This window comes from Medicago sativa, chromosome 4 (assembly GCF_051527215.1).
Source record: "Medicago sativa cultivar Bolivia chromosome 4, Bolivia_mono, whole genome shotgun sequence".
NCBI lineage: Eukaryota > Viridiplantae > Streptophyta > Magnoliopsida > Fabales > Fabaceae > Medicago > Medicago sativa.
This window is the reverse complement of record NC_140752.1, coordinates 62,640,883-62,667,515: the sequence shown is the minus strand read 5'-3', so window position 1 is coordinate 62,667,515 and position 26,633 is coordinate 62,640,883. Positions and strand designations below refer to the sequence as shown.

The 26,633-nt window shown below is 34.3% G+C and overlaps 1 protein-coding gene across 2 annotated transcripts; it reads left to right on the top strand.

The window, feature by feature from the left end:
• Positions 1-342: 342 nt before the first annotated feature.
• LOC146930527 (DNA-directed RNA polymerase III subunit 1-like) lies at positions 343-24,694 on the top strand. Of its 2 annotated transcripts, XM_085707974.1 has the most exons (28): positions 343-627; positions 746-875; positions 2,275-2,427; positions 3,072-3,240; positions 3,782-3,969; positions 4,116-4,222; positions 6,566-6,656; positions 7,067-7,282; positions 7,498-7,646; positions 7,746-7,887; positions 7,964-8,104; positions 8,531-8,719; positions 10,640-10,856; positions 12,112-12,205; positions 13,250-13,484; positions 13,661-13,852; positions 16,402-16,500; positions 17,413-17,616; positions 17,745-18,038; positions 18,873-19,020; positions 19,148-19,299; positions 20,872-21,056; positions 21,819-21,974; positions 22,059-22,181; positions 22,296-22,390; positions 22,957-23,161; positions 23,269-23,471; positions 24,258-24,694. In XM_085707974.1, exons 1-22 carry the CDS (start codon positions 554-556, stop codon positions 20,944-20,946), a joined length of 3,459 nt encoding a protein of 1,152 aa, XP_085564100.1. In that variant the 5' UTR covers positions 343-553; the 3' UTR covers positions 20,947-21,056; positions 21,819-21,974; positions 22,059-22,181; positions 22,296-22,390; positions 22,957-23,161; positions 23,269-23,471; positions 24,258-24,694. The 2 variants fall into 2 exon arrangements, with proteins under 2 accessions (XP_085564100.1, XP_085564099.1); XM_085707973.1 differs by lacking the exon at positions 20,872-21,056.
• Positions 24,695-26,633: the final 1,939 nt, after the last annotated feature.

Genomic DNA, 26,633 nt, shown 5'->3' with positions numbered 1-26,633 from the left:
AATTTGATATGTTGTTCATGGAGTTTGTGGAAAATCGCAATTTTGGAAAAGTTAGGGGGCAAAAACTGCAATTAAGCCATATTAAATTCATTTTACACTTATAAAAAACATTATATAATTTTGATACACTACTTATTTCATAAATTATAAAAAAAAAATGTAAACAAATAGAAAAGAAAAACAAAAAGGCAGAAACTGCAATTAAGCCATATTAAATTCATTTTACACTTATAAAAAACATTATATAATTTTGATACACTACTTATTTCATAAATTATAAAAAAAAAAAAAATGTAAACAAATAGAAAAGAAAAACAAAAAGGCAGTTATAAGAGTTGAACCGTAGACCTCTTGGTGAAAACTCGCACGCACTAACCAACTGGGCTTGGGCTCATTACGGATTAAAATACGTTGAGTTAATATTCTATACTCTCTCTGCAACACACACAATTGCATAAACCCTGAAACCCTTGTCACAATCACTATTCACAGCGCCGTCGTCGATCTCCTCCGTAATCACCGTCGCGCATAACCCTATCTCCGTTCACAAGAGATGAATATGTCAAAATCCAACGGCATAAGATTCACGAAGGAACCTTACATCGAGAATGCAGAACCTCGCAAAATGTAACCAACTAATTAACCGTTGTTAATCTTTAATTTCGTTTTTTTGTTGATTAAGCTTTGTTAATTTTCACTAATTAAACTTTGTTAATTTCTTTTTTTTATTGATTGATTATTGCAGCGCGGGAATTTCGTATTCGACGCTATCGGATAAAGATATCACCAAAATTGGCGAAGCTCAAGTGTGGCAAGATCGTTACTATGATACATTTAAAAAGGCCGTTGAAGGCGGCGTGTTGGATCCTCGTCTGGTACCGTCTATTTCTTAAATTATCATCGGCGTTAATCATATAAGTGTTTATGTATAAGTTAATAAAATATGAAATGAAGTTAAACAATTTTTTCGTAGGAACAACTTAGATGATAAAAATCTGCAACGACATTTCATGTGAGTTTTGCCTTACACTATGGAAAAACTAAGCTTTTTCCACAATCCATGGAAAAGAGTCTAACAAGTACTCACTCCCTTGGGTTCTATATATAAGCAACAAAAAAAAAAATGCGACACATTAAAAAATCTGTTGTCTTCATTTATTTTGTTGTTAAATATAATGAGTTTACTGTACTTCCAAATCTATCCTTGCTTTTCTTTTGTTTAAATTGTCTAGCGGCTTGAATTTCACCTTTAAGGTGAATAAGTAGGAAATCCTGAGTTCAAACCCTGCTCCCCCGCATATTGCAATGTCCCTACCTACTGAGCGATACTCATGTGGACTATCTTTGCCTTTCTTATGTGATGGTACAACTCGCACATTTTAAAAAGTACTCGATTATTAATATTTATTGCATTCAATAAATTTTTTTTAACATCCTCACTAATAGTGTTTCAAAAAATAAGTAAAGTAGCTCAGTATTCATGATGAAAAATGGGTTTTTAATGTTACAAGGAAGTGAAGATGCACACATTGTTTTAATTCAATATACCCAGTAAATGATGTTGTTGGAAATAGATTAGTACAAGTTATTAAATGAGGGTATTATGGAAAAATATAATATTCTTTTTAGGTGGAAAAATATTTTTTAAATATAGTGAAATTTGTTGAAAGTTGTTGTCATGTGAAAGGTCACGGGTTCAAGTCTTGGAAGCAGCCTCTTGTGTAAAAAACAGGGTAAGGCTGCGAACAATACACCAAATGGTGAGACCCCTTCTCGGAGCCTGCGTATGCGGGAGCTTTAGTGCACCGGGTTACCCTTTTATAGTGAAATTTGTTGAAAATTGCTTATATTTAGAAGAACCAAAGAATATTTTTTTTTTTCTTTATTATATTTGAAACCGGAGGGAGTATGTAGTAGATAAGCTCAAATAAACCAATCGAAATACGTCCCGAGGTTAGATTTACTTATTTAATGGTTCTAATTCAATGGTTAGATTGGCTTTTGCCAATAGTGACATTTAGTGTCCATGGATCCTCAATATGTGACATATTTGGCGTTCTTAAGATTTTTGGACTGTTACCTTAAAAATGATTAATAACACATTCATTTGGGACATGTATGGATTTTTGTTATTTTTCCATTTACTGAAGAAGTTAGGTTGATAAATACTTTCTTTTGACTTTCCTTCTGTTTGATCGTGTATTTTCCTTTTATAATGCACATGTCTTTTCCTGTATTGAATATAATAATGAACATTGTTTTCATGCAATTCAGGGCCCTGCTAATAAGGGTAGTCCTCCCTGTGCAACATGCCACGGGAATTTTACTGATTGTCAAGGGCACTACGGATACTTACCACTTGCCCAACCTGTTTTCAATTTTGGATACTTAAGTACAATTGTGAAAATACTGAAGTGCATTTGTAAGGTATCCATATCTTCAGATGATCCTTATTTACTCCAACCTGTTTTCAATTTTGGATACTTAAGTACAATTGTGAAAATACTGAGTCTCCATTTGCATCAGGAAAAGAGCTCAAATTTATAAGAATGTTGATGTTGCTATCTTGGTTCCAATTTCAGCTTTGTATAGTTTATGCTTTTTTGTGGTCTGTTGCTTTCATCAACTTAGTGGGATCCAAATATGGGTTATGATAGAACATTATGATGTAATTTGATCCATGTAGCCAACCCCATTTAGTGGGATAAGGCTTGGTGTTGTTTGCGTTCATCAACGTACAAAAAAAACCCATGTGACTAAACATGAGTGTTATAATCTCTGAAAAATTTAGTGTTTATAGACATATATTATGTAGTACTTAGACAAAAGGAAAAAAAAAGGTTATAATTCATTCAAAGTTTGTTGCAATGCATAAAAATCCATTTCCGTATATTTCATACTCATTACTAGTGGAAATTCTATTTTTCCCATGGATTTTTTATTTTTCATGCTACTTGTGTAATACAAAATTATGTATATATGCTTCATAGGTTTCAGTATGTCGTTGTCTTAAATTTGTGTTTCTCAGTACCCTGCTTGAACCATATGACAATGTTTGCTGTTTTATCCAGAATTGTGCTCGTATTCTCCTTGATAAAGATCACATCAAGCGAGAAAAGTATTTTGAGAAAATGATCAATCCCAAATTGGATGGGTTGCAGAAGATGGCTGTGTTTGATGGTATAATGAAAAATTTCAAATCTGCTAAAAAAGAGTGCCCAAGATGTGGATATATCAATGGTATGTTTCATGCTTTATTCTAATGACTTCAACATTGTAATTTCTTTACGAAGGTAGTATTTTGGCGACATAATTTCCTTATTCAATAGTAACAAACTTGCTTCCACTTTTTTGGTGCCGATTCCATCTTAAATAAGGGAACATCAGTTTAGGGAACACATTCTGTACATTTGACAGTAGTTTGTGAAAAGATTAATCCGTCCGGAAATCCTTGGAGGAGATACCTCTCCCTTATTTTTGTTCATTCAATTCGAATATTTGCACCTTTGTCTGTTTCTTTGGCCTTTTTAATTGTGCATTTTTTAGTTGAAATATATATATATATATATATATATATTTATATATATAATCATGTGTTTTTTAAAAATTGTGTTATAAAGTCATCTATCATAGAACTTGTACAAATGGGTCCTACTTCATAGTCATCATATGAGTGAGGATTGAATATGATTTTATGGCTTAATTAATGTTGAGGTATGCATTTGTTTTTTTTTTTTTTTGTATCTATATACTGATTTTGGTGATGAATATTGTAATACAGGTTCAGTAAAGCTACATAGGGCTACCCTGAGTATTCTTCATGACTGCTCAAAGGCTAACAATGATGACGTTGCAAAGCTCCAATCAGCTCTTCCTCATATAAACAATTATAGGGCATGCAACGACTTGACTTCTCGAACTCTTTGCCCTGCTGTGGTTCTTGAATTGTTTAAAAAGATGCATGGCGAGGTAGACTTTTATACTAATTTAGATGTTTTTGGGTTGCTTTTCCTTCTCTCTTTCATTTTGAGGAAGGATTGTTGGGTTTATTACCAATGCCAAGCAGAGGTTTACTTCCCCCTCAAGCTGATCAATTTTGTTACTCTTTGTTGCAGGACTGTACATTACTGTATATTGCTGAAAAACCAGAGAATCTCATCATAACAAACATTGCTGTGCCACCTATAGTTATTCGACCTTCAGTCATGATGGATGGACAGAGGTAAATGCCAATTTGGATGTATTTTTGTATTTCCTGCCCTTCATCGTGATTCGATTTCTGTTGGGTCTTTTACAAACGTATTATCGAAGAAAAGATGGTGAGCGAGGGGACTAGATTTTGGTGCCACGGGGTATGCGTGGAAAATATGAATTAGGCGTAAGGAGGATATAGTTGTGGAAGAGTGTAATAAAATATGAACACGTGCAACATGATATCTGAGAGGACAATTGTATAATGAAATGAAAGGAAGTAATATGAACAAGGACCTGGGGATGGTAAATAGGAGAGACAAATAACCAAATTTTGGAGAGAATTGGTTCCCAATCCTCTCGTATGTGAAAAACCATCTTTTGCTCAACAATGTCTTTGTTATGTGTACCTACAGTACCCCGTTAGATAGCATCATATTGATAAGCATTAATAACTGTCTGATAGAGTATTATAGTAGAAAAATCCATTTGATAATGAACTACTAGTTCTAAGCCATCATTGGCAATTAATCAACAGTTTGAAATGCTTAGCTCAGGTAGGGTATAGCCGGTTTATGAGCTCTAATAATTACATCTCATTGCTGCTTTTGCTGCATTTCCTCAGTTTAGGATGCATTTTATTTATTAAGTATCTATTCCTTGTGAACCTCTTTGAGCACAATCCTTATGTCCATATTATTTCTAGTCATTATCAAGTTGACATAGGAGCTACAGATACTTGGGGTACTATAATGGTATTGCTTGGAGCAACATTGTCAAAATTGAGATCTTGCCTAAGACCGACAGGGGGTAGCAAGATTGCAACGCGTAAGATTGTGTCTAGGATCGGAAGATCTTACCAAAGTGAAAATAACACTATCAATATTGTGTAGTAGTTTACCAGTCTTGATTAATCAAAAATCACATACAAATCATGTAGGTTCTAAATAGGTTCTAAACTTTAACATAAAACAACCAAGTCTACAAAGGAAACAATCAGTAATGTGCCAATCAACCATACCGTCTATTAATTTTTTAAATTGGGCCTAACTCATCCTTATAAAATCGGCTTATAAGATGAGGGCTGCCCAAACTTTATAAACACTAACAGGTCATATCTCTAAGCAATGTGGGACTAAATCCACGCCTTCAAACTCAACACAATGAATGTTTTGAAGGTTGCAATGAAAGCAACCCAAATGGTGCAATAAGGCGGCTAGGGGCAGACCACAATGAGACGGAATTTCCAATACACTCCCTCACACTTAGGCCCAATGGGCCTGAAGCGTGGGCGATGTGGGAAGCCCAGCAATATATCTAGGATACTCTCTAATACCATGTTAGTTTTTTATATTGGGCCTAACTCATCCTTACAAACACCACTGCTCTTCAAATCAAGGCTTTATCTACTTTTCTGGAGCTGTTCATCCCATTGGAATTGGATGCTGCTTCCTTGATTAATTGGGAAGAATTTGGATTTGTTTCATAATTGTCTGTTGAGAGTGATGCTGAGGCAGGAATTGATGTAGATACAGATGCCCCCAACTGCTCCTCTAACCGCTACTCCTCCGATAACTTTGAAAATTCCACTACTATTAGCAGGCGCTGATTTGTGGGCTTCACAAAATGATGAAAGCTGCAGCCTCGTGCGAATATTTGCGCCGGAGGAACTGTTGCTCTCAGAATCCTCCAACATACGATTAATGTGTAGCACGGGTACGCAAAATTTCATGCCTTATCGTGTCCACATGTATGTATGAAATCGCAAGTTTGCCCTTTGGTAGGATCTTACGATCCACATGTTACAATCATTCATAGGCGTACCGATCCTACTTAAAATTTTGTGTTTGTCTATGGCCTCAAGCAAGCTCCTAGACAGTGGTTCAATCGTTTAAGCACGACTCTAGTTTAGTTTGGCTTCCATGCTAGCAATTATGATCCTTCCCTCTTCACTTATGCTAAGCAAAAGCAAGTGGGTGTTTCTCTTGGTCTATGTCGATGATATCATCATCACACTAACCTGTGCACATGATTAGAATCAGTTATTGCTAACCTGTACAGGTGTGTAGGATTAGCAAGTCTATATAGGATGTAATCCTCTTTAATTGAGTATCAATGTAATCAAAATGTTCTCTATCACAAAGTTAGTTATGATTCAATCTCAGAATTTACAAGCTAGGAAGGGAAATTTTGCAATAGTTTCAATAGGAACGATAATGGAGGGTCCATTTGTGCCAAGGAGTTGTACGAGAAAATGATTTGATGGCTTGGATGATTCTAAATCTGATATCTGTTCTGTTTTCTCTGCTTAATTTATTTTTTATTTTAAAATGCTATTATTGATGCTTATGATTTTATTCCTGATTTGTGGCAGTAATGAAAATGACATAACCGAGAAGCTAAAGAAAATAATCCAGGCAAATGCTATCATGCAACAAGAATCAGTCGAGACACAAAAATATCAGGTATAGTAGGACATTGTAAGCGATAAAATATTGTAAAGGTGATCTTTGATTCTTCATAATGCGTCCGCTATTGATAATGCGAAACCTTTTTTTTGAACCCTTTGCTACACAACACACAATTGCGTCCGCTATTGATAACTTCAACCGTACATTATGGTGATCTTTGATTCTTGTTGCTGACCCCATCCAGCAGTAAAAGGCTTTGATTGTCACTGTTGTTAAAACTCATAATCCCGAACTATATAATTTATTCCTGTTGTAATTTGAATTGAAATGTATACACTCTAGACATTGGTTTTTCTGTTTGCTTGGAGCTTTAAATTTATCTGCTCTCTTCTCGGTTTTTTTCTTCTCGGGTTTTCTACGTTGTAATTTGTTTTGTTTCTTTTGTGTTGATTGTTTTGGTTTAGAATGCTTATCTTATGCTTCAATTCGAGGTTGCTCAATACATAAATAGTGATGTTAAAGGTGGACCATACAATCTGCAAATGAGCAAGCCTTTAACCGGTTTTATTCAGCGCATTAAAGGGAAGCAAGGTCGTTTCCGTAGCAATCTGTCTGGAAAACGTGTTGAGTATACTGGCAGGACAGTTATTTCACCTGATCCCAATCTAAAGATTACCGAGGTTAGACATTTCAATTTTGGCAGATGTAATTTCTGTTATTTACATGAAGCACAAGTGACAAGCCTTATAACTAATAGAAATCAAATATTTATCACTCGTAACAACAAAGCTATGCTCATTGAAAATACTATAGTTCCCATGAAAACAATGATACAAGAAAGTTACTTCTCTCTTTCAACGTTCATGTTTATGCCTTCTAACTTTTTTTTCTGTAGGTTGCAATACCCATCCATATGGCTCGTATTTTGACTTATCCTGAGCTTGTTACACATCACAACATAGAAAAGTTGAGACAATGTGTGAGAAATGGTCCTGATAAGCATCCTGGTGCAAGGATGGTTAAAGAGGCTGGAGGTAACTCATGGTTAGTGCTGTTAAATTTTTTCCTATATGATCTTATGTCAAGCCAAATTTATCTTTTTTGCCAAATTACCTTTTATTTAGAGCCAATTGATTTTTGCAGGAATTTGAAAATTTCGGCTAGGACGCGCCGTGCTGATGAACTGAAATTTGGTGATATTGTTGAACGCCATATAGAAAATGGAGACGTTGTTCTTTTCAACAGGCAACCAAGCTTGCATCGGATGTCTATGATGTGTCATAGGGTAATTTATCAAAAAATTAATGTAGAATAACATCTAATTTGCATAGCATTGCGTTGATCTCTTTCTGCACATGCAGGCAAGGGTTATGCCTTGGAGAACTTTGAGATTTAATGAATCCGTATGTAATCCATATAATGCCGATTTTGATGGTGATGAGATGAACTTACATGTTCCACAGACTGAGGAGGCTCGAACAGAGGCTCTTTTGTTGATGACGGTAAAGTCAACGGATCAATTTTTCCCGTGTGATATTGGATTGCAACTTGACTATTTTTAATGTTTATAGGTTCAATTTTTACTGCATAATTCTTTTATTGAATAACACTTTCATTATGCATATGCTTATAGGTCCAACTACAATTCCATTTGATTTTGCTTATACAAAATAACCTTTTCAGCTAAATGCTTCCTTTCCGACATTTTTATTGAAAGTTTCTTTAAATAAAATAAGCAAACCCCAAGATGTACTATGGTTAGAAGAATTCTGTTAAATATTGTTTAACTACCATTATTTACACCTTTATATATTCTGTTATTTGTTCAATAAAGATTTTGATGGTCAATAATTGTAGATATCTGAAGACACCGCATTCGGTTTTTTGTAAATTTCAGTAGACCTTACTGACATTTTGCTTATTTTCAGGTGCAAAACAATTTGTGCACACCAAAAAACGGGGAAATTCTAGTTGCCTCTACGCAAGACTTTTTAACCTCTTCCTTTCTCATAACTAGGAAAGATACTTTTTATGACCGTTCCACTTTTTCACTTATTTGCACATACATGGGGGACGGCATGGATCCTGTTGATTTGCCAACTCCTGCAATTATTAAGGTGAGAATCTCAGATTATAAATATGGTACTTTTTTTAATAACTTTCTGTCACATGAAAATTTGATCAATAGCAATTGTTGAATAATATGTGTTGAATAATATGTGATATGTGTGGAGACTACTCATAAGTATCAAAATCAAAGTTGTTGAAATTTGGGGCCTAACACAACCCCACAAAACCGGCTTGAAAGGTGAGGAGTGCCTCCTCTTTATAAACTCTTGTCAAGAGTCCTATCTATCCGATGTGGGACTAAATCCACCCCCTCAAAGCCAACACAATGGAGGTGTTGGAAGCTGCAATGAAGGCAAACTAAAGGCCGCAATTAAGGCGACTAGGGGCAGACCTCAATAAAGGCGGAATCTCCAACAAAAGTATATGGAGAACTCTCCCATAAAAGCTAGCTATCAAGGGGGAAGACTCAAACCACTTAAATACTCCACCGAGCATTCCATTCTACTCAATATGGAACTTCAGTAGCCCATAATACCCATGTCTCTATCAACTACCTATTTAAGTATTGGTAAGGAGAGTAAACCATGTGGAGGATAGTTAAATACTTGGATATTGATTTTGCGTTGAGGATCTTCAAAACCATGGGAGATCCCCAATGCAACGTAATATCTAGACTTTACTCATGGCAGGACATCATAATATTATTTGGTCACATAGCTGGTTTCATCGTGGGTGAAAATGTCTTTGGTTGCTCTATTTTTGAACTTTTGAATGATTCAAATGTCACCTTGATTGTGTACTTTAAATTTTAGACCATGCGTTCGTAAGTATGTCATATGATTTCCAATTTTACACACTTGAATCTTGACAATTGCTTCTTAGCTATGTTGTTAATCACGGATAGCAATAGTTGCTACTGTAAAGACTAAAAACAACGTACAAACTACCTGAATTCCAATAGGACGCATATATACTAAAAAAAAATAGCAAAATACAAAAAAAAAAAAAATCACTTTTGCTCCCCAAGTATCGCGATTGTGCGATTTTGGCTCGTCATTTTTTTTTGGAGCGATCTTGGCCCTTCATGTTTTCCTCCTTTGATTTGGCAGTCCCCTCCCAATTTCCCCCCAAATTTATGTCACACCCACCTCTCATTGCCATTGTTATTTATTTAATAAATTAAAAAATTAACACCCAAAAGCTTGAAATCCTAATTAGCGGTTTCATATGCTCTCATATCTACGAACTGATTTTTTTGCATTTTTCCATTAAATGATGCCATGTCTGCCTAAAATTTGGAGGGGGACTGTCAAACTACAAAGGGGGAAAACTTAAAGAGCCAAAATCGCTCAATCGTGATGCTAGGGAGTAAAAAATGCAATTAAACTTTAGTTTTACTAAAGATAAGAGTAGAGAAGTACAGAAAAATAGATATACACTAGGGATTCGTATTGATTGGGTTCAATTTGTATCAATTTGAGATACAACTTCTATATATTGTAAGATACTGATGACCATGGTTGGTACCTTGGAACCACAATCGGTTAGCAAATCAGATACGTCAATCGTTGGAACAATCATGGAATGAGATCTAGAGTAGCAATGAGAACAAGAACAGTAGTATCCAATGCGAAGTTAAGGGCAATGTGTTCCATAAGGAGAATATAATATCTCCTTTGCTTTATTTTCTTCCTTTTAAATAATTCCAACTGTTATTTTTATTTTTTAATTTTAATTTCCTGAAAGGATTGTGTTATAAAGAATGAACTAACAATTCTATAATTCAGCGTTGTCTTTTCATGCCAAGAATAGTTTAGTAGCTTTGTTGAGTTTTTCACCCTTGATTTTATAAGCGCCATGAATGAAAATTTGTCTGATGATTCAATCATGTTTTGCTAATTTATACGAGAAGTATGCATATATTTGTCAGGGTCTTTACTTTCATGTCTGCAATTATATTTTTGTAGCCAGTTGAACTCTGGAGTGGTAAACAGTTATTTAACATTTTATTGCGCCCACACGCAAATGTGAGAGTCTATGTGACCCTCACTGTAATGGAGAAAAATTACGGCTCAAAGCTTGATGACAGGGAAAGAGAATTCAAAACAATGTGCCCTGATGATGGATTTGTTTATTTTCGTAATAGTGAGTTAATCTCCGGACAACTTGGAAAGGTGACTTTAGGTTAGTCATTCTAAATTTTCTTTTAACCTTTTGCTCATTTCATAATTGTATTCTCAAGACGACTGACTAAATGTTAATGAACTCAAGTATACATGATCAAGTTATATTACATGCATATATTTGTCAAGAAACAATCTACTAAACGTGCTTAAGCTTTCCCTAAATTGTGTGAATTTGGGTACGCAGATGAGTGGTTTGGTGAAAGTTTCAACAATTATGTCAAGTGGGAAATATTGCAGTATTTTTTATTGTTTATTTGTCCGTTGAGAATGGCCACATGGCTACTTGTCTTTCAAAACATTGTTTGTTGTGCATTTAGAGTGTGGTTGTTGCCTCTTTGACCGACCTCTTCCATAGACTGATATGGAAAGGATTATCTGTGGAATAAACCCGAAGTGAAACTATATAGAAGTTAACAGACAGAAAGTAGGCGCTTATAGGTAGACAGACTATTTAGAGTGAAAAGGTAAAAAAAATACCTCATCTTCCACCCCTATCCCTAAACATTCCACAAACTTCCCTCCCCCACCAAACCAAACAACCACGATCATGCTTTCCCCTTCACAGCACCTCCCAAGTATTGGCAAGTCTTGAAATGAGAGAAGTCGCGGGTCCATAGCTACCAAGGAATCAGATGCAGTAGGGAGGTCACATTGAATTTTGTGGTGCTATTAAATCCCTAGCACAAGAGCTGGTGCTTTTGATTTTGTGTTAGTAAAAATTACAATAAATGGGAGGCGTGGTGTTTGAAGCCATTCTGGTTCCTCATGGATCTGTGGCGGCGAGGAGAGGGGGTGGGGTCTCTCTTTTAATATCAGAGTTTTATCCTTTTTAAAAGTCATTCAGTCTTGAGCATTTTTTAAAAAAATTGAGCATCCAATGGTGTTGATTTGTTGAGCACTGTGCATCATACTTTAACCGGTGCATGCTATACAATACATTGCGCTGGAAAGTTTTATCAACTACAATGTAGAGTTTGGTGTGGAAAGTTTTTGGCTGAATGCTTCAGTTTCATTATCATACTTTCATTTATAAATTTTTTAATTCTTAAAAATTATGTCAACTAACCATTAATTTTACTGCAATTCTTATTTGAAAATGAGTATGAATCAGTGGTCTAGTTAGTTTCAGTTTAGCAAGCTTAGTTTGTTAGAATAAGTTGTTGTGGTTTTAATTGTACAAATTCTGTTTACCCATGATGGATTCATGCTTTTGCATTTAAGTTTGTTACCTGCTTTCTTTTGCATGGGTTCAGGAAATGGCAACAAGGATGGACTTTTCTCTGTGCTACTTAGAGACTATAAATCACATGCTGCTGCTTCTTGCATGAACCGTCTTGCTAAATTAAGGTAGTTATGTTTGATTTAATCGCAAACTGATTGTTTAAATATAAAGAAATGCCAGAACTTTAGGAAAAAACCTAGATCGGTTGCTCAACTAAGAAGCATGCTTGACTTAACTGAAAATTTCTCTTTAGGCTTCCATTTTTTTCCCAGTCACCCAGAAATAACCAAAATACCCCCAATAGCAGTTAACTGCCCTTCGCTACCCAACGAGCCGTTCCAGGTCGAAACCTACATACACAGGAACAAAAAAATTGAAAAACACCCTAACGGCACTTAAGTGCCCTTGGAGCCCTCTTCTCAGCTTTTGCCTCTTCCTTTCTTCTCAGTATTCTAGGACCCCTCTAAGCATTACACCCAAACCTTTTGAAAACGGCTGTATTATTTCTTCATCTTAATTTTCCCGTGATGGATTTATCCTTTGGAAAAAAAAAACTTAGTATATGTACCAATAACTACTAAATAATTAATCAAGATAATATTTTTAATTAAGTGATCTGATCTCACTAGTTTTTTAATTTTTGTTTCCCATGGCCCTTCTAAAGAGCAATTATCCAGATGTCCTGTAAATACCAAAATAAGAGGGATCCTAGAATACTGAGAAGAAAGGAAGAGGCAAAAGCTGAGAAGGCCCCAACGGTGTTTTTGCATTTTTTTTTTGCTCCTGTGTATGTAGGTCTCGACCTAGAACAGCAGTTAACTGCCGTTGGGGGTAGCAAACGGCAGTTAACTGCCGTTGGGGGTATTTTGGTCATTTTGGGGTAGCTGGGAAGAAAAAACGGAAGCCTTAAGAGCAATTTTCGACTTAGCTGTTGAGGACTTGAAATGCCAGAACTTGTGAGCAGAGGTAGCATCAGTTCCCAAGTGAGGATTAGTCTCATCCAAAGGGAATCAAGAATTCTAATGAGACCCAAAATAGTGCTATTCAAGTATTAATTTCTGTTGATAGTTATTTGCCAGTCTATGCGTTTTGATGTTGCATTTTGAATCCATTAGATGGCTTGATTTACAAGTTTGATGAAGTATATGGCCATTTTTGCTCTGATGCAGTGCTCGGTGGATAGGTAATCATGGGTTCTCGATAGGCATTGATGACGTCCAACCAAAAGATAAATTGATCAAAGGGAAAGAAAAAACGATTGAGGATGGTTACAAAACGTGTGATGGTTATATAGAAGCTTTCAATAAAGGAGAGCTAAAACTCGCACCTGGTTATGATGCTGCTCAGACATTAGAGTCTGAGATATTTAGTACATTAAATGGCTTACGTGATACAACAGCGAAGGTATCCATTTTTTTTCTTCATGAAGTATGATGCCTTTGTATTTTGACATGTTGGCCACTGGGTGCTAATGGCAAATCATAGAAATATTTGTTTTTGTTTGAGGACCCCCTGAGCCCTGTGGGCAAAAAAACTATTTTATTTTGATTCTCTTTGTCTATAATTTGTTATATTCCCAGGTTTGCATGGAAACATTACACTGGAGAAATAGTCCATTGATCATGTCGCAGTGTGGCTCCAAAGGATCTCCTATCAATATATGTCAAATGGTTGCCTGTGTTGGTCAACAGTCGGTTGGAGGTTGTCGTGCTACTAATGGGTTCATAGACCGGAATCTTCCTCATTTCCCTAAAAAAGCGAACACCCCTGATGTATGTTTAGTTCTTGTGATTTACAACTCTATTATTAGTGTTCATGTAAAACCCAACCCTTCCTACTCATGCTTTATTGCTTATTTTCTTAAATTTCTACACTTTTTCCATATTGCATTTGTGTTAATAATATCATAGGTACCATCTGCACCTTTTTAATTTATCTAGGGTGTTGGAGAAAGTTTACCCCATTTCCTTACCCAAAAAAAAAAACAATATCATCAGTAACTTGACAAATAATAGATGGATAACATGCAGCAAATATTTCTTAGCCATCATATCTATCTAGAAAAGCTGCTTATTTCCTTTGCATTGTTTTATATCTTTGGTTGAAAGTTGTGATTAAGTCATGAAAAGTGGTTTGACCAAATGCTACTGATGTTGCCAAATGGGTAATCCTACCTACGATTATGTGGGGTGGTGGTGGTGGTGGGATCATAAGGAGTAATAGAGAGAAAAAAACAGAGTTTGGGAATAGATATACATATGGCCCGTTTAGCAATTTTTTTTATCCAGCATAGCAAAAATAGGAGAGGGCTGCACGCTGAGAGGGAGAGCTTCACTCTAATAGAGATGAGGGTGTCAACAGAGAGCTCTGGATTTCACAGTCACACAAGAGAGAGGATGAGGTATTTAACAGAGAGTGGGTGAGAGGCTATGAGGCACAAACTTTTACACGGACACATTGCTACTAATGTAAAAAATATGAACATTATTTATGAAAGATATATATTGAGAATAAAAAAATATATGTGCATTTATATTGAGCAATTTGTTTCATTAAGAAAACATCTAACATAATATATGATACCATTTGAGCTTCACTCATCTATCTACTACTGAAAAGCTAGAAATGATGTAATCAATTTCAATACTGTCTTTAACCCCCCACATTCATCATCATTGCTTTAACACATCTTTAACTCGTAGATTTGTCTGAAAAGCTTTATGTGGAGTTGGGTTGCTTAATCCTTTGGTTAGAATATCTGCAAGTTGTACTTGAGAGGCTACATGTGGAGTTCAAATCATATCACAATCAAATGTCTGTCCACATGTCGCGTTTCTCTCGATCATGGAGATAAGCTATGCTGATCGCTGATATCTTATCACAACATAGCTTCATAGGCACATCTTATTTACTAGCAAATCATTCAAAATTATTTGAGAAAGTAATAACAAATACCTTGTGTCATATCCTAAAACTCGGTTTCAACACTAGAACGAGCCACCACATTCTACTTTGTACTCCACCAAGTTACTAGATTTCCTCCAAGTAAAGTTCAATACCTAGTATTGAATTCATGGTAGTAATTATTCCCGCACAAACAACATAATTGTAAGCCTCAAGAGTTGCAGATAAAACTCATCTTCCTGGAGTTCCATGAGTAAATGAACCTCTCAGGTTGTGCATAAGTTTTCTTACTAGTTTACTAATAGTCTTATCTGTCTTCTTGACTAAACTTTATCTTTTTCCTTTCCCGTCAAGAAGTTGAAATATTCTTCTTTCTTCCACTGTATAATGACGGTGTTCGGCATCCTTTGCTTACTTTTATTTGTAAGTCTTGAATATATCAAGGTCTAGCTGTATCTGCTTCAAAGTACGGAAGTATTTTGTCATGTAGTCTCCTCCCTGTTAAATTTCTCTAACTTGTAAGGTTGGTTTATAAAAGTGAGTTTTATTCCCAAGATCTTTATACATTTCAGTGACACTGTCCACAATTCTTTGGCAGGGCAATAGTACATATAACTATTGATGTGAGAAATGACTAAAGGAAAAATTCTGATCTTTTGATGAATAGCGAAAATTATGTCAACAAAACATCTGCTGTTTGCATGAAAGATATACAAATTGCTTAAATTACTAAATGATTGCAATGCTAAACTAAAGGTCTATGTGAAACGGTATAAACTTTTAAATAAAAATTACTGGGTGGGTATTGTATGTGTCCGATGTATAATAGCACCAATAAAGAAAAATGATATATACTGAGGATAACTCCTAATCACAGATCCCAAAATAAAAAAAATAATATAAAATAGTTAACTTCTGATCACAGATTCACAATCCTGAGATGTGCGCAGCACAGAACACCACAGACACAGTTATTTATGTAACTAACATTAAAACCAAAGGTTTGACAAGCAAATTATGGACTTCTGTATCCTCTTCATTTTGAATCCATGTTATATATTGAAAAGGAACAGTAATTCATCTTTGTTGGATATTGTCTTTATTCCACATAACACATTTATTTGTGTATTGCATGTAGCAGCAATAACCTTCATTTATTAAGTGTGTGTTTGGAATGGCTTAATTTTTTCAAAACCCTGGTAGGAAATCACGTTGGCACAAAAGCTCCAAAGGCTAGCTTCATAAAGTCATGGCAGTTTTGCTTTGATAATCACGCCAGCCGTGCTTTTGGGGTTGTAAACTCTATACCAAACACATGCTCAGTTGTAAACAGTTGTTTTTGGTTGTTTCCTTTATTATGCATTATAGTTTGCTGCTGTTTCATACGTTTTAAACTGGTATATTACCCTTGATGCAGGCTAAAGGTTTTGTTAAAGATTCCTTTTTCACTGGATTGTCAGCTACTGAGTTTTTCTTCCATACAATGGGAGGGAGAGAAGGGCTCGTTGATACAGCGGTAGGGTTCATATTTTGAATATATTATGCATAAGATATTTTCAGTCAATAATTTGTTTTGATTATATGAGCAGTTAAAAGTTATAGGTATGGGTAAGTTCTATGGTAAATTGGTAACTCTTAAGGAGAGACTTTATCATGATGGGCATGTGTGGGTGAGATATACTATCAGTAACAAAAAATAAGCAAAATGAATCCATAAATTGAATTTTTTTGGTCTAAATTTAGAACCAAATACAATTGACTATTTTGTTACAGATTGAGACAGTTTTACTAAAACCAACTCACTTATATTTAGTATAATTAATGGAGCATGGATTTAGGGTGCATGTTTTTCACGTGGTTATGAAACTACGGAAGTTTAGAAATGCCTAATTCAGACCATAATCACCTCTATTTATAATAACATGTACAATAAATTCAATAAATGCTAATTGATATGATTTGCCGATTCAAAATCTTAATCTATGATTTTAAGATAGCCTCAAGCTAAAACTTACTGTGCTTCAAGCTTGTTCCAACAGGTGGATGTACTGTAGAGAAAATTGAAACAATAACCCTATACTTGTGACCAAAAAGATGTAGAGTGGAGTGAGGTGAATTTAGCAAAAACAGTAGGGCTCATCGGTGGATTCTGAAGGGGGTTGTTAGGAATGTGCCTCACTGATGAAGGTATGGTGGAGAAGGGAAGCGTGGTTGAAGGTGTGGCCTTCCTATAACCCCTTAAATCATTTTATAAACAAAGAAAATGGTAAAGTCAAATATTATGGATGCAAAAGTCACTGATAGTGGTAAAAACATGGAGCGTTCACTTAGGGTTGTGGGGCATTTTAGTTAATTTTTTTATCATTTACTGGGACGAAAAACATTGGAGTCCATTGTATAAATTTCTTTACTGCTTGTGGTTTTTCAGGTCAAAACTGCAGACACCGGATATATGTCTCGTAGATTAATGAAAGCTCTAGAAGACTTATCTTTACATTATGATTACACTGTAAGAGATGCCAATTGCAGTCTTGTTCAGTTTTGTTATGGTGACGATGGCATGGATCCAGCAGGCATGGAAGGCACAAATGGAAAACCTTTAAATTTTGATCGGTTATTTCTCAGAAGCAAGGTTTAAAAGCTTCCTTTGCTGTTTTATTGAGTTTCATTATGATTTTCTTGATTTTGCAACTTTCTAAAAAGATGGTTCTTGTTAATTTCTCCTATTTCTCTGAGTTCCACTTTGTCTGTGAATTGTAGGCCATATGTCCCGTTGATGGAGATGATATAATCTTATCTTCTTCAGACGTGCATAAAGTACTTCACGAGAAGCTTTCAGAAGTTGGTATGTCTAAGTTAGTGGAGAAGAATGCTTCAAACAATGATATAACGTCAGTAGTGGGCTTCTCTACTGATTTCCTAAAATCTCTACAATCTTTTGTCGAAGAAAATACAAAATTAACTGAAAGTATCACCGAGGACGATTCCAATAATTTGAAGAACCTAAAAAACTTTATTCCGAGGATATCTGGAATCAGTCGCAGACAACTAGAGGTATTTATTTTGTGGTCTTGGCTTAATGTTTCTCCTTGGTTATTCTTTTTTGCTTCCATTTGGTCATTCTAGTTTTGTAGTTTTATAAACAAGTCTTAGCAATCTAGTTTGCTTACGCTAAATATATTTGTTATTTTCCTTTTGATATTGTGTTATCTATGTTGTGGAAGTGTTTTAAGAAACAAGTGTATTGGAAAACCAAGTCCCACATAGATTAAAGATAAGGCCTGACTGGAGTTTATAAAGAAAAACATCCCTCACTTAGCAAACCGGTTTTGTAAGGTTGTGTTAGGCTCAACCCCATATTCTAAGTGTAGTGCTAATTTGTTTTCTTTTTCAATGACGGACATCTAGCAAGAACTAGGCAATTCTGAAGAAAGTAAAATATTTCAACTGCAACTGTTATTATAACTGATAATAGTAATGAATTTTTAATTTTGATAGAAAAATTCATTCAAAACATAGTGGACAAAAGGTTAGTAGAACTTGCTTCTTTTGCTTCTCTATGGCAAAACATGTGCTTTTTTAATTTTGTAGTCTCGTAGATGGGGCTGTTGTCATTATTTTATTAGCAAATGTTTTGGAGATGCTAAACTGGTGGTAATTATTATTTTGCGTTTTAAGCTGTTAGTGTCATTGTCAATTCTTGTGTGCTGATGTAATTGTTAGTTCACAATAAATACGATCTTTTTTGCCTCTACAAAAAAAGGAAACTCTTGAGGTCTACGACTTCTATATGAATTTAAGGGTCTGCCTCCATATTTTCCTTAAGTTTCATGGGTTTGTTTTTATTGGTCTGATTACAACTCCCTCATGTATGCTCTTTTTATTCAGGTTTTTCTAGATATTTGTCTATCACGTTATCGTGTAAAAAAAATTGAGGCTGGAACTCCGATTGGCGCAATTGGAGCTCAAAGTATTGGTGAACCTGGGACTCAGATGACTTTGAAAACTTTTCACTTTGCTGGGGTTGCAAGCATGAGTATCCTTTATTTGGCTATGCTGTCCATTATGTTGATCATTAATGTTCTGCCAAATGTTTGCTGGAATTTTGGAAATTCTGTTAAACATTGATTGGTTTTGAATGTTGTTCCTTAATCTGTCATTAGATGTTACTCTTGGAGTTCCTCGCATCAAAGAAATAATAGATGGAGCACGCAATATTAAGACACCGATCATTACTGCAATACTTGAGAGGGAGGATAATGCAGAAACTGCAAGGGTAGTGAAAGGTCGCATAGAAAAAACAAATTTAGGCCAGGTATGCAATTGTAGCAAAAAAGTCTCACTAAGCTTATACCCATATTATTTGTCAGTTATATCTTAATTTATATGCTTAAAAATTCTACTCTATTATTTAATTCATTTTTTTAGATTTCACTTGTTTTTCTTTCAAAAGTTGTATATATTGTTCTTGTTTTGGTAATGCTATGTAATATTTTTGTACACCAACACGAGTTCAGCATCCGCACTAATCCCAGCAACAACTCCTTATGTATTACTTCTCCAAGTAACCAAATTCCTCCATACATGATTATATACCCAATAGTGGATTTTCTGTCGGTGACCGACCCTGTCCAATTGGCATCTATAAAGATAATAATATTTTTCTCACTTGTCTTTTTAAAGTAAAAACCTTTGCCTCAGTTGTAATATTTTTCTCACTGGTCTTTTTAAAGTAAAAACCTTTGCCTCAGTTGTTCCTGTAAATGGCCTCAAGATGCTCCTCTTAGGGAGAGTGTATGAACTAACCTACAACTCTCATGGAGAATGCAATGTTTGGTGGTATTAGCTAGAGATTAATTTACCAACTAACCTCTGGTATCAACCAATATGAACAGGAACACAATATTCTTCTCAAAGCTTCAAATTTAGATCTATATGGTCGTCTGTTGGTCTACATCGATTCATCCCAGACTCTTAGAGATTCAGAATGTATTTTGTTTGAGAATTGTATATTTTTTAACTGGAAACCTTCATGCCAAAAAACATTGATATCAAATTCCGTCGCCAAATGTTTCTTCAATCTTTCCATCTCTACTACATTGTCTCCTATAAGAATGATTCCATCCACAAACTATTAGAACAACAATCTTTTCATTAGTGGAGAATTTTGTGAACAAGGTATGGTTTGCTTGTCCCTTAGTGTACGCTTGCCCTTTTACTGGTTTGTAGTGTGGTCTTGGTAGCCCAACGGATCTGTGATAAATTCTGTTATCATATTGGAATTTGGGTTCAGCAAACCAACCCCACAAAATCAACTTGTAAGAACTTTCACTTATGAGTACTCTTTCAGGCCATATCAGATTCAATGTGGGGCTCAACAACCCCCATCATGCCTAGAATTGGACATCTAGAGTGTTATCCGAGTAACCCGATGATGGAAGGCTCAATAGATCTTGGATAAGCTCTAATAGTAATAATACATTTTGAAAAACATTCTAAAGTATTATTATTCAAACTGTGTAAAGAGTAAAAGCACTAATTTGACTATATAGACTATGCTTTAACGCTCTCAGTACTATAATCACTAATCATTACAAAATATACGATTGAAAATTACAAATATGAAAATAGTATGTATAATACTCTTCCTCAAGATGGTGAATGAATATCTATCTTCCCAACTTGCGAGTAAGTTGGCCAAATTGTTATGATGGTTAGCCATTTGTTTACACATCTGCAAAATAATGCTAGGTTGTCACTATCAATCTGCTTTCCAACTTCATGTTGATGAGGTGTTGATACATTTCGCTGTGTTTTGTCCTATCATATGATGAATAATATTATGAGCAATACTGATAGCTGATACACCGTCAAAACAACTTTATAGGGCTTTCATATTGTATCTTCAAGTCATCAAGTACAATTTTCATACACAGTAGCTTATAGATTTCTTGTGTCATAACTCTAAATCCTCTCTCAGCGCTTGATCGAACAACTACACTTGTTCATAATCCTCCAAGCAACAAGGTTGCCACATAAGAATGGAGGATGACCTTGTTGGCCCAATAACAGGTAACCCAACATATCTAGGATAAATTTTGATATCATTGTAGAATTTGGGTTGGGCCTAACTCATAATCGTCATTGTAAGTTAGTGATTTTGCACTATTTTCTCTTTGTTGAAATCTAATAAATGAAAGATCCAATTTAAATTCTAAGCATGATCTTGAATTTAATATAAGTGGCTAATGGGAAAATGCTTAGTAGGAGTTGAAACCAGCGAAGTTAAGCCTCTAAACATAGAATTTTCCTTATGCATAGTTTCTCCCAAAACAAATGCTAGAGAAAATTGTTCGCTACTTAGAATACTTTTCCAACATCATTCTTATTCTACTTGTTCCTTTTTTGAGAACATTGTTGTTTGACTTCTTTGTTTGAGTTGCCTTGATTCTCGTCAAATAAAGTAACCAATTTGTTTATTTAGTGTTTCTTTATAATTATGTATGTGTTTCTTTGATTGGATTTTTTTATCAGGTAAATTTTCTTGAGCATTATAATCAATTTTTTACCTGAATTGTATCTTTAGTTATCAACCATTATTTTTCCACCAAAAGATTAGTTATCAATCATAAATAGATGTATGTGTTATTGTAAGACTATTGTTTCCATCCTTTCATTAAGCATGTTGAGGTGCCAACATAGCAGGAATGTCAATTATCATAATGATGCTTTGACCTACCCTTCTGTTAAGCCCCATTGCCAGACCACCCATCTTCTAGTCTCTTCTTGAAATATCTAATCTCACATACTATCACTTTGTTCCAAACTATACAGGTTGCGAAGAGTATTAAAGTTGTTTACTCTGACAAATTAGCAGCAGTTTTTATCTCGCTGGACATGGGCATAATCGAAAAGGCAGGACTGAATATAGATACCAATATTGTGAAAGAATCAATTTTGCAGACTGGAAAACTGAAGTTGAAGCCAGAGGTGAAGAGTACATCTTGTAATTATGAATTTCTATTATATTCCCTTTATGCCTCTAATATTCAAAGCTTTTTTTTATTTTTGCAGAATATTAAGATTTTGGATATTAAAAAGCTTCAAGTGGAACCCCAAGGGCAAGGGTCTAGCCGAAGTGAACCCCTTTTTCAACTTAATAATCTCAAAAATTTGCTTCCATCAGTTGTAGTGAAGGTATGTGTATATGTGTGTGTGTGTCTTTCTTGATAGTTGATATACAGTGTTTGTTTTGTCTGGCTTTGTATTTTATATTCAGATGGAAAAACACTTCTTTCTTCTTCTTTGCAGGGAGTTAAAACTGTCGAACGAACTGTCCTAGAAATTAAAAAAAATAAAACCGATAATGGTAAAGAATCTGAGACGTACACATTACTGGCGGAAGGGTTAGTTCATCCTCTGTATTTTGTTATGTACTTTTAATTTTCACTATGGCATATGTTTCCTTATATACCTTATTGGACTATATTATTGCGTTAGTTGTTCTTGAGGGAATGAGTGTTGCACCTAAAGAATTCAGAACTGTGCTTAAGACGCAGGATGATATTGACTGGGAATATTATTGTTGCTTCATCACTGGTTCTGTTTAAGCTTTCACCAAATATATATGAAGAACTTCATTTTCTTTCAAATAAAATAATCGGTGGCCAGTTGAAGTAAGAAAATCACCACATATTCAGGTTAACATGAAATGAAAATCAGGAATATGATCATAGAGGATATTATCATGCTGTACCCAAAGAAAACCATGACCGGGGACAGTCGGGTGTTGTAAGAATAAGGTGGACTGGGTTTAGTGAAAACCAGGACGAATTCTAATTTTACGTTGTTCTGTGTATACACTTTTAAGGAATAGCAATGAAAAGATAAAGTAAACTATTGTCGCTCTGAATTCTAATTTTAATTGTCAAAATCATTTTCTAATCTTAATGTATTCATTTTTTCCCATCAGCGAGGGCCTTAAAGAAGTTATGGGTATTGAAGGGGTTGATGGACATAAAACTGTTACTAATCATATCATTGAAATGAGGAACATTCTGGGAATTGAGGCTGCCAGGTATGGTATCATTGAACAGATACAGTATACAATGAAACAGCATGGAATGAGTATAGACGTATGACATATTATGCTTCTAGCAGATATGATGACTGCCAGGGTGAGTTATTTGAAAGTTATTTACTAATCCAAAAAATTTAAATTAAATGTCAAATGTGTGTGATAAATATGTAGATTTCTACTAATTTATGTGATTTGTCAAACTAGGGTCAAGTCCTCGGAATGACAAGATTTGGAATTCAAAAGATGGGCAGAAGTGTGTTGATGCTCGCGTCATTTGAGATGTCAACGAACTATCTTTTCGATGCATCCTTGCGTGGGAAGGTTGACCCAATTGAAGGAGTGAGTGATTGCATAATCATGGGTAAACCTATTCATATAGGCACTGGAATGATCGAGGTCAAACAAAGGTGAGACTAAAATACAATGTATATATTTATTTGGTTATGGTTAGTATTGCATTTTCATGATAGGCCCATTTGTTTAACTTGGATCATGCGTCAATACGGGTGGGAATAAGCCGTGCTAAACTAGGCTTTGCATAGATAGGTATGGTATATTCAAAATATTCAAGGCCTAAATTTGGCATGTTAGCTGTCATAGACTTGTTTTTAGGTTTGGCCTGATCTTTTTTGAATGTTTGGCGTGCCCGATTAGCAAGTAAACCATAAAAATTAAAATTAAACTAGTACTAAGAAACATAGAAATAGATAGCATGAACTTTCTAATTTATTTGTATGATATAATTTTATCATACAAATAAACTAGGTGACTCACCGGCACTAGTTTATGGTTATGAACAACGCGAAGTAAACAATCTCTATTTAATCAACTATCCCCAAAACTGAAGTCTTTGTATTAAAACTATGAAACTACTAAATGTAACATGGACAAGTGAATGGTTTTGTATTATACAATATCTCTTAACAATTTCTATAAATAACTCCTACAAATTAAAATCATGAAACTACTTCAGAATAGAATCCCATAAATCTATTCATTACATAAACCATGACATTATTGTTAGAGTTATGTGCGTCATTCATGAACCTTTTGCCTATAAGATTAACCCTTTGTGTGAGCTAGCCCTTGACATGGTATTAGAGTCTTCATGATTAAGGGTCAATTCCAACATAAAACTTTTATGCGTATTATATTGTCATTACATCAGACTTTAGCTAACCCCTCTTTCTTAGGTTGGATCCTCCGGTGCTGCCACAAGGAGCCAGGCCTATTCTATCTAGGGTTTGAAGTTGTATATTAGCAGCAAGAATGTGGATTATACATGAAGGATTGCATTGAATGTTTTGAGTTGAGGTTGTAGAATTTACTCTTGGATCTGATTACATTTAAAATGGTAGATGATTGAAGTAGCAAAATAGTTATTGGAAACACACACAAGTGGAGTAGTCGGGTTAGTCCAGACAAATAATTTTGGCATTTTTACCAATTGAGTTAGAATTTGTGGACTAATTTATCATATTAATTATTAGTTGATTTTGATTAACATAGATGTAAAGTGAACATAATAACTTGAAAGTGATGCACATAGTAATGATTGTAAGATAGTTAGAAAAAAGCGTTTATTCTTGCATTGAAAATTATAATTATTTGATAATTTTTTATGTGACAATTATTATGATACAGAAAAAGTAGTTTGCCGAATATGATTGTACTTTAATCTTAAGTTTATCAAATTATGAGAAAAATTATCATATATTAATATAATATTGTTGCTATAATATTCAATATCAATTTCAATTAATGTATACTATTATATGAGTAGCTAAATATTGTTACAAATTATTGTATTTAATCTAGAGATAAAGTCTGAATTGTTTATCAAATTATGAGAAAAATTATCATATATTAATATAATATTGTTGCTATAATATTCAATATCAATTTCAATTAATGTATACTATTATATGAGTAGCTAAATATTGTTACAAATTATTGTATTTAATCTAGAGATAAAGTCTGAATTAAAAAGTCTAGAATTATTTAAAATCATAAGATTTAATTTGAATTGATCCACGAAGAAGGAAGGTGTATGTGGTAATAAATTTAGCGATTTTATGACAATATAATTTTGTATACGATAAAAAAATTATTAAAATTGTTTATGTGAGCTTAGCTCAGTTGGTACTTGAAAATGACATTGTATAATATATGTCTTGGTTAGAGTTCGCATGTCAACCACCTCATTTAAATAAGTAGCAATCGAAATAATGATCGATTTTTAATATTTTATACTTTAATGACGGATTTGTTTGTCACTATCTCTGTCGCTAAACGTATTAGAGACCAATTTTTACTTTGACTGAATTTTTATCCCTACTTTTGTCGCTAAACATATTAGCGATCAATTTTCATTTCTCAGCGACTGAAAATTTGGTCATTAAAGAAAATATTTATATTTTAAAAAAAATTCATGTGACTATAGTCACACATGACCATGAGCTAGAGTCCGCTCCTGACAACACATCTCTCTTTACATTCACATGCCACAAACTTTCTGTCAAATTAACACAATAAGAGAAGAGAACTAACTTTAATAAACTTTTGAATGAATATCGTTTTATTTTTATAAAAAAAAAAACTTCAATAAACTTTTATTTAAATAAAAAGTTTCAGGAAACTTCTTCTCTGTAATGTTGATATTTTATTGAAAATGAGGATTTACATTTCAAGAGCTGCTAGAATTCTCTCAAAAAAAAAAAAAAAAAAGAGCTGCTAGAATTCCATTGAGTATGTGAATGGCGGAAAAAGTGGGATTTATTTTAATTGTGATTGTTTTGATATTATAACTTTTGAATTTTTATGTATTTTCTATCTAAAAAATTTAATTACCACCAAAAATACTTTTTTATCTTTTTAAAATTTTGGCACCTCACTAATTTAAGGATAAATTTGTCACTTTAAAATAAAAAATGGCTAAAGTTCTCATATTTTTCTCCACTAAATTTCCTTTACTTTTCTCCTACTAATTGCATTATATTATCTTATTACTTAAATTTATGTATTGAAGGAATACCTTTCTTACTATTTTTCCGGTATCACATCACAAGTCCTCGTTAATAGCTTTTTTTTAATTTATGTAATAATAATTTTTTTATATATTCTCTAATTTATTGAAGGAATGTTTTTCTGTCTAATTCTCTTTCATATTACGAGATCCGCTTACTTCCGTATGCAGCACCTCATAACTATAGAACATGTACCTCTACTTGCATCCAAAACTTCACATTCATCATAAATGACATATCTGCCTGATGAACCATTCTACAATGTTTGCATCACTTTGACAGTAGCAACTTCATTTGGTTTCGTCTTGAAATCATTGGAGGAAACATCCAATATCTTCTTAAAAGTTTCCTCAACTCTTCTCTTTACTTAAGACCTTCCATCAATCAGACGATCAGTCATCTTTACTTAACACTTATGAGTGACTCTTAATCAATGTAGCTCCCATACCTTGGTATTACCCCAAAATCTTCAGCCAATATCAACCAATGCTCTAGGTTCTAGTTACTCCTTCTACTAAGGTGCTACAACACATTGTTCCACAT

Coding starts and splice junctions, on each gene's coding strand:
- LOC146930527 (XM_085707973.1), top strand. CDS start 554: ATGAATATGTCAAAATCCAACGGCATAAGATTCACGAAGGAACCTTAC. Junction 876..2,274: donor GCGTGTTGGATCCTCGTCTG/GTACCGTCTATT, acceptor CATGCAATTCAG/GGCCCTGCTAATAAGGGTAG. Junction 13,853..16,401: donor AAAAAGCGAACACCCCTGAT/GTATGTTTAGTT, acceptor CCCTTGATGCAG/GCTAAAGGTTTTGTTAAAGA.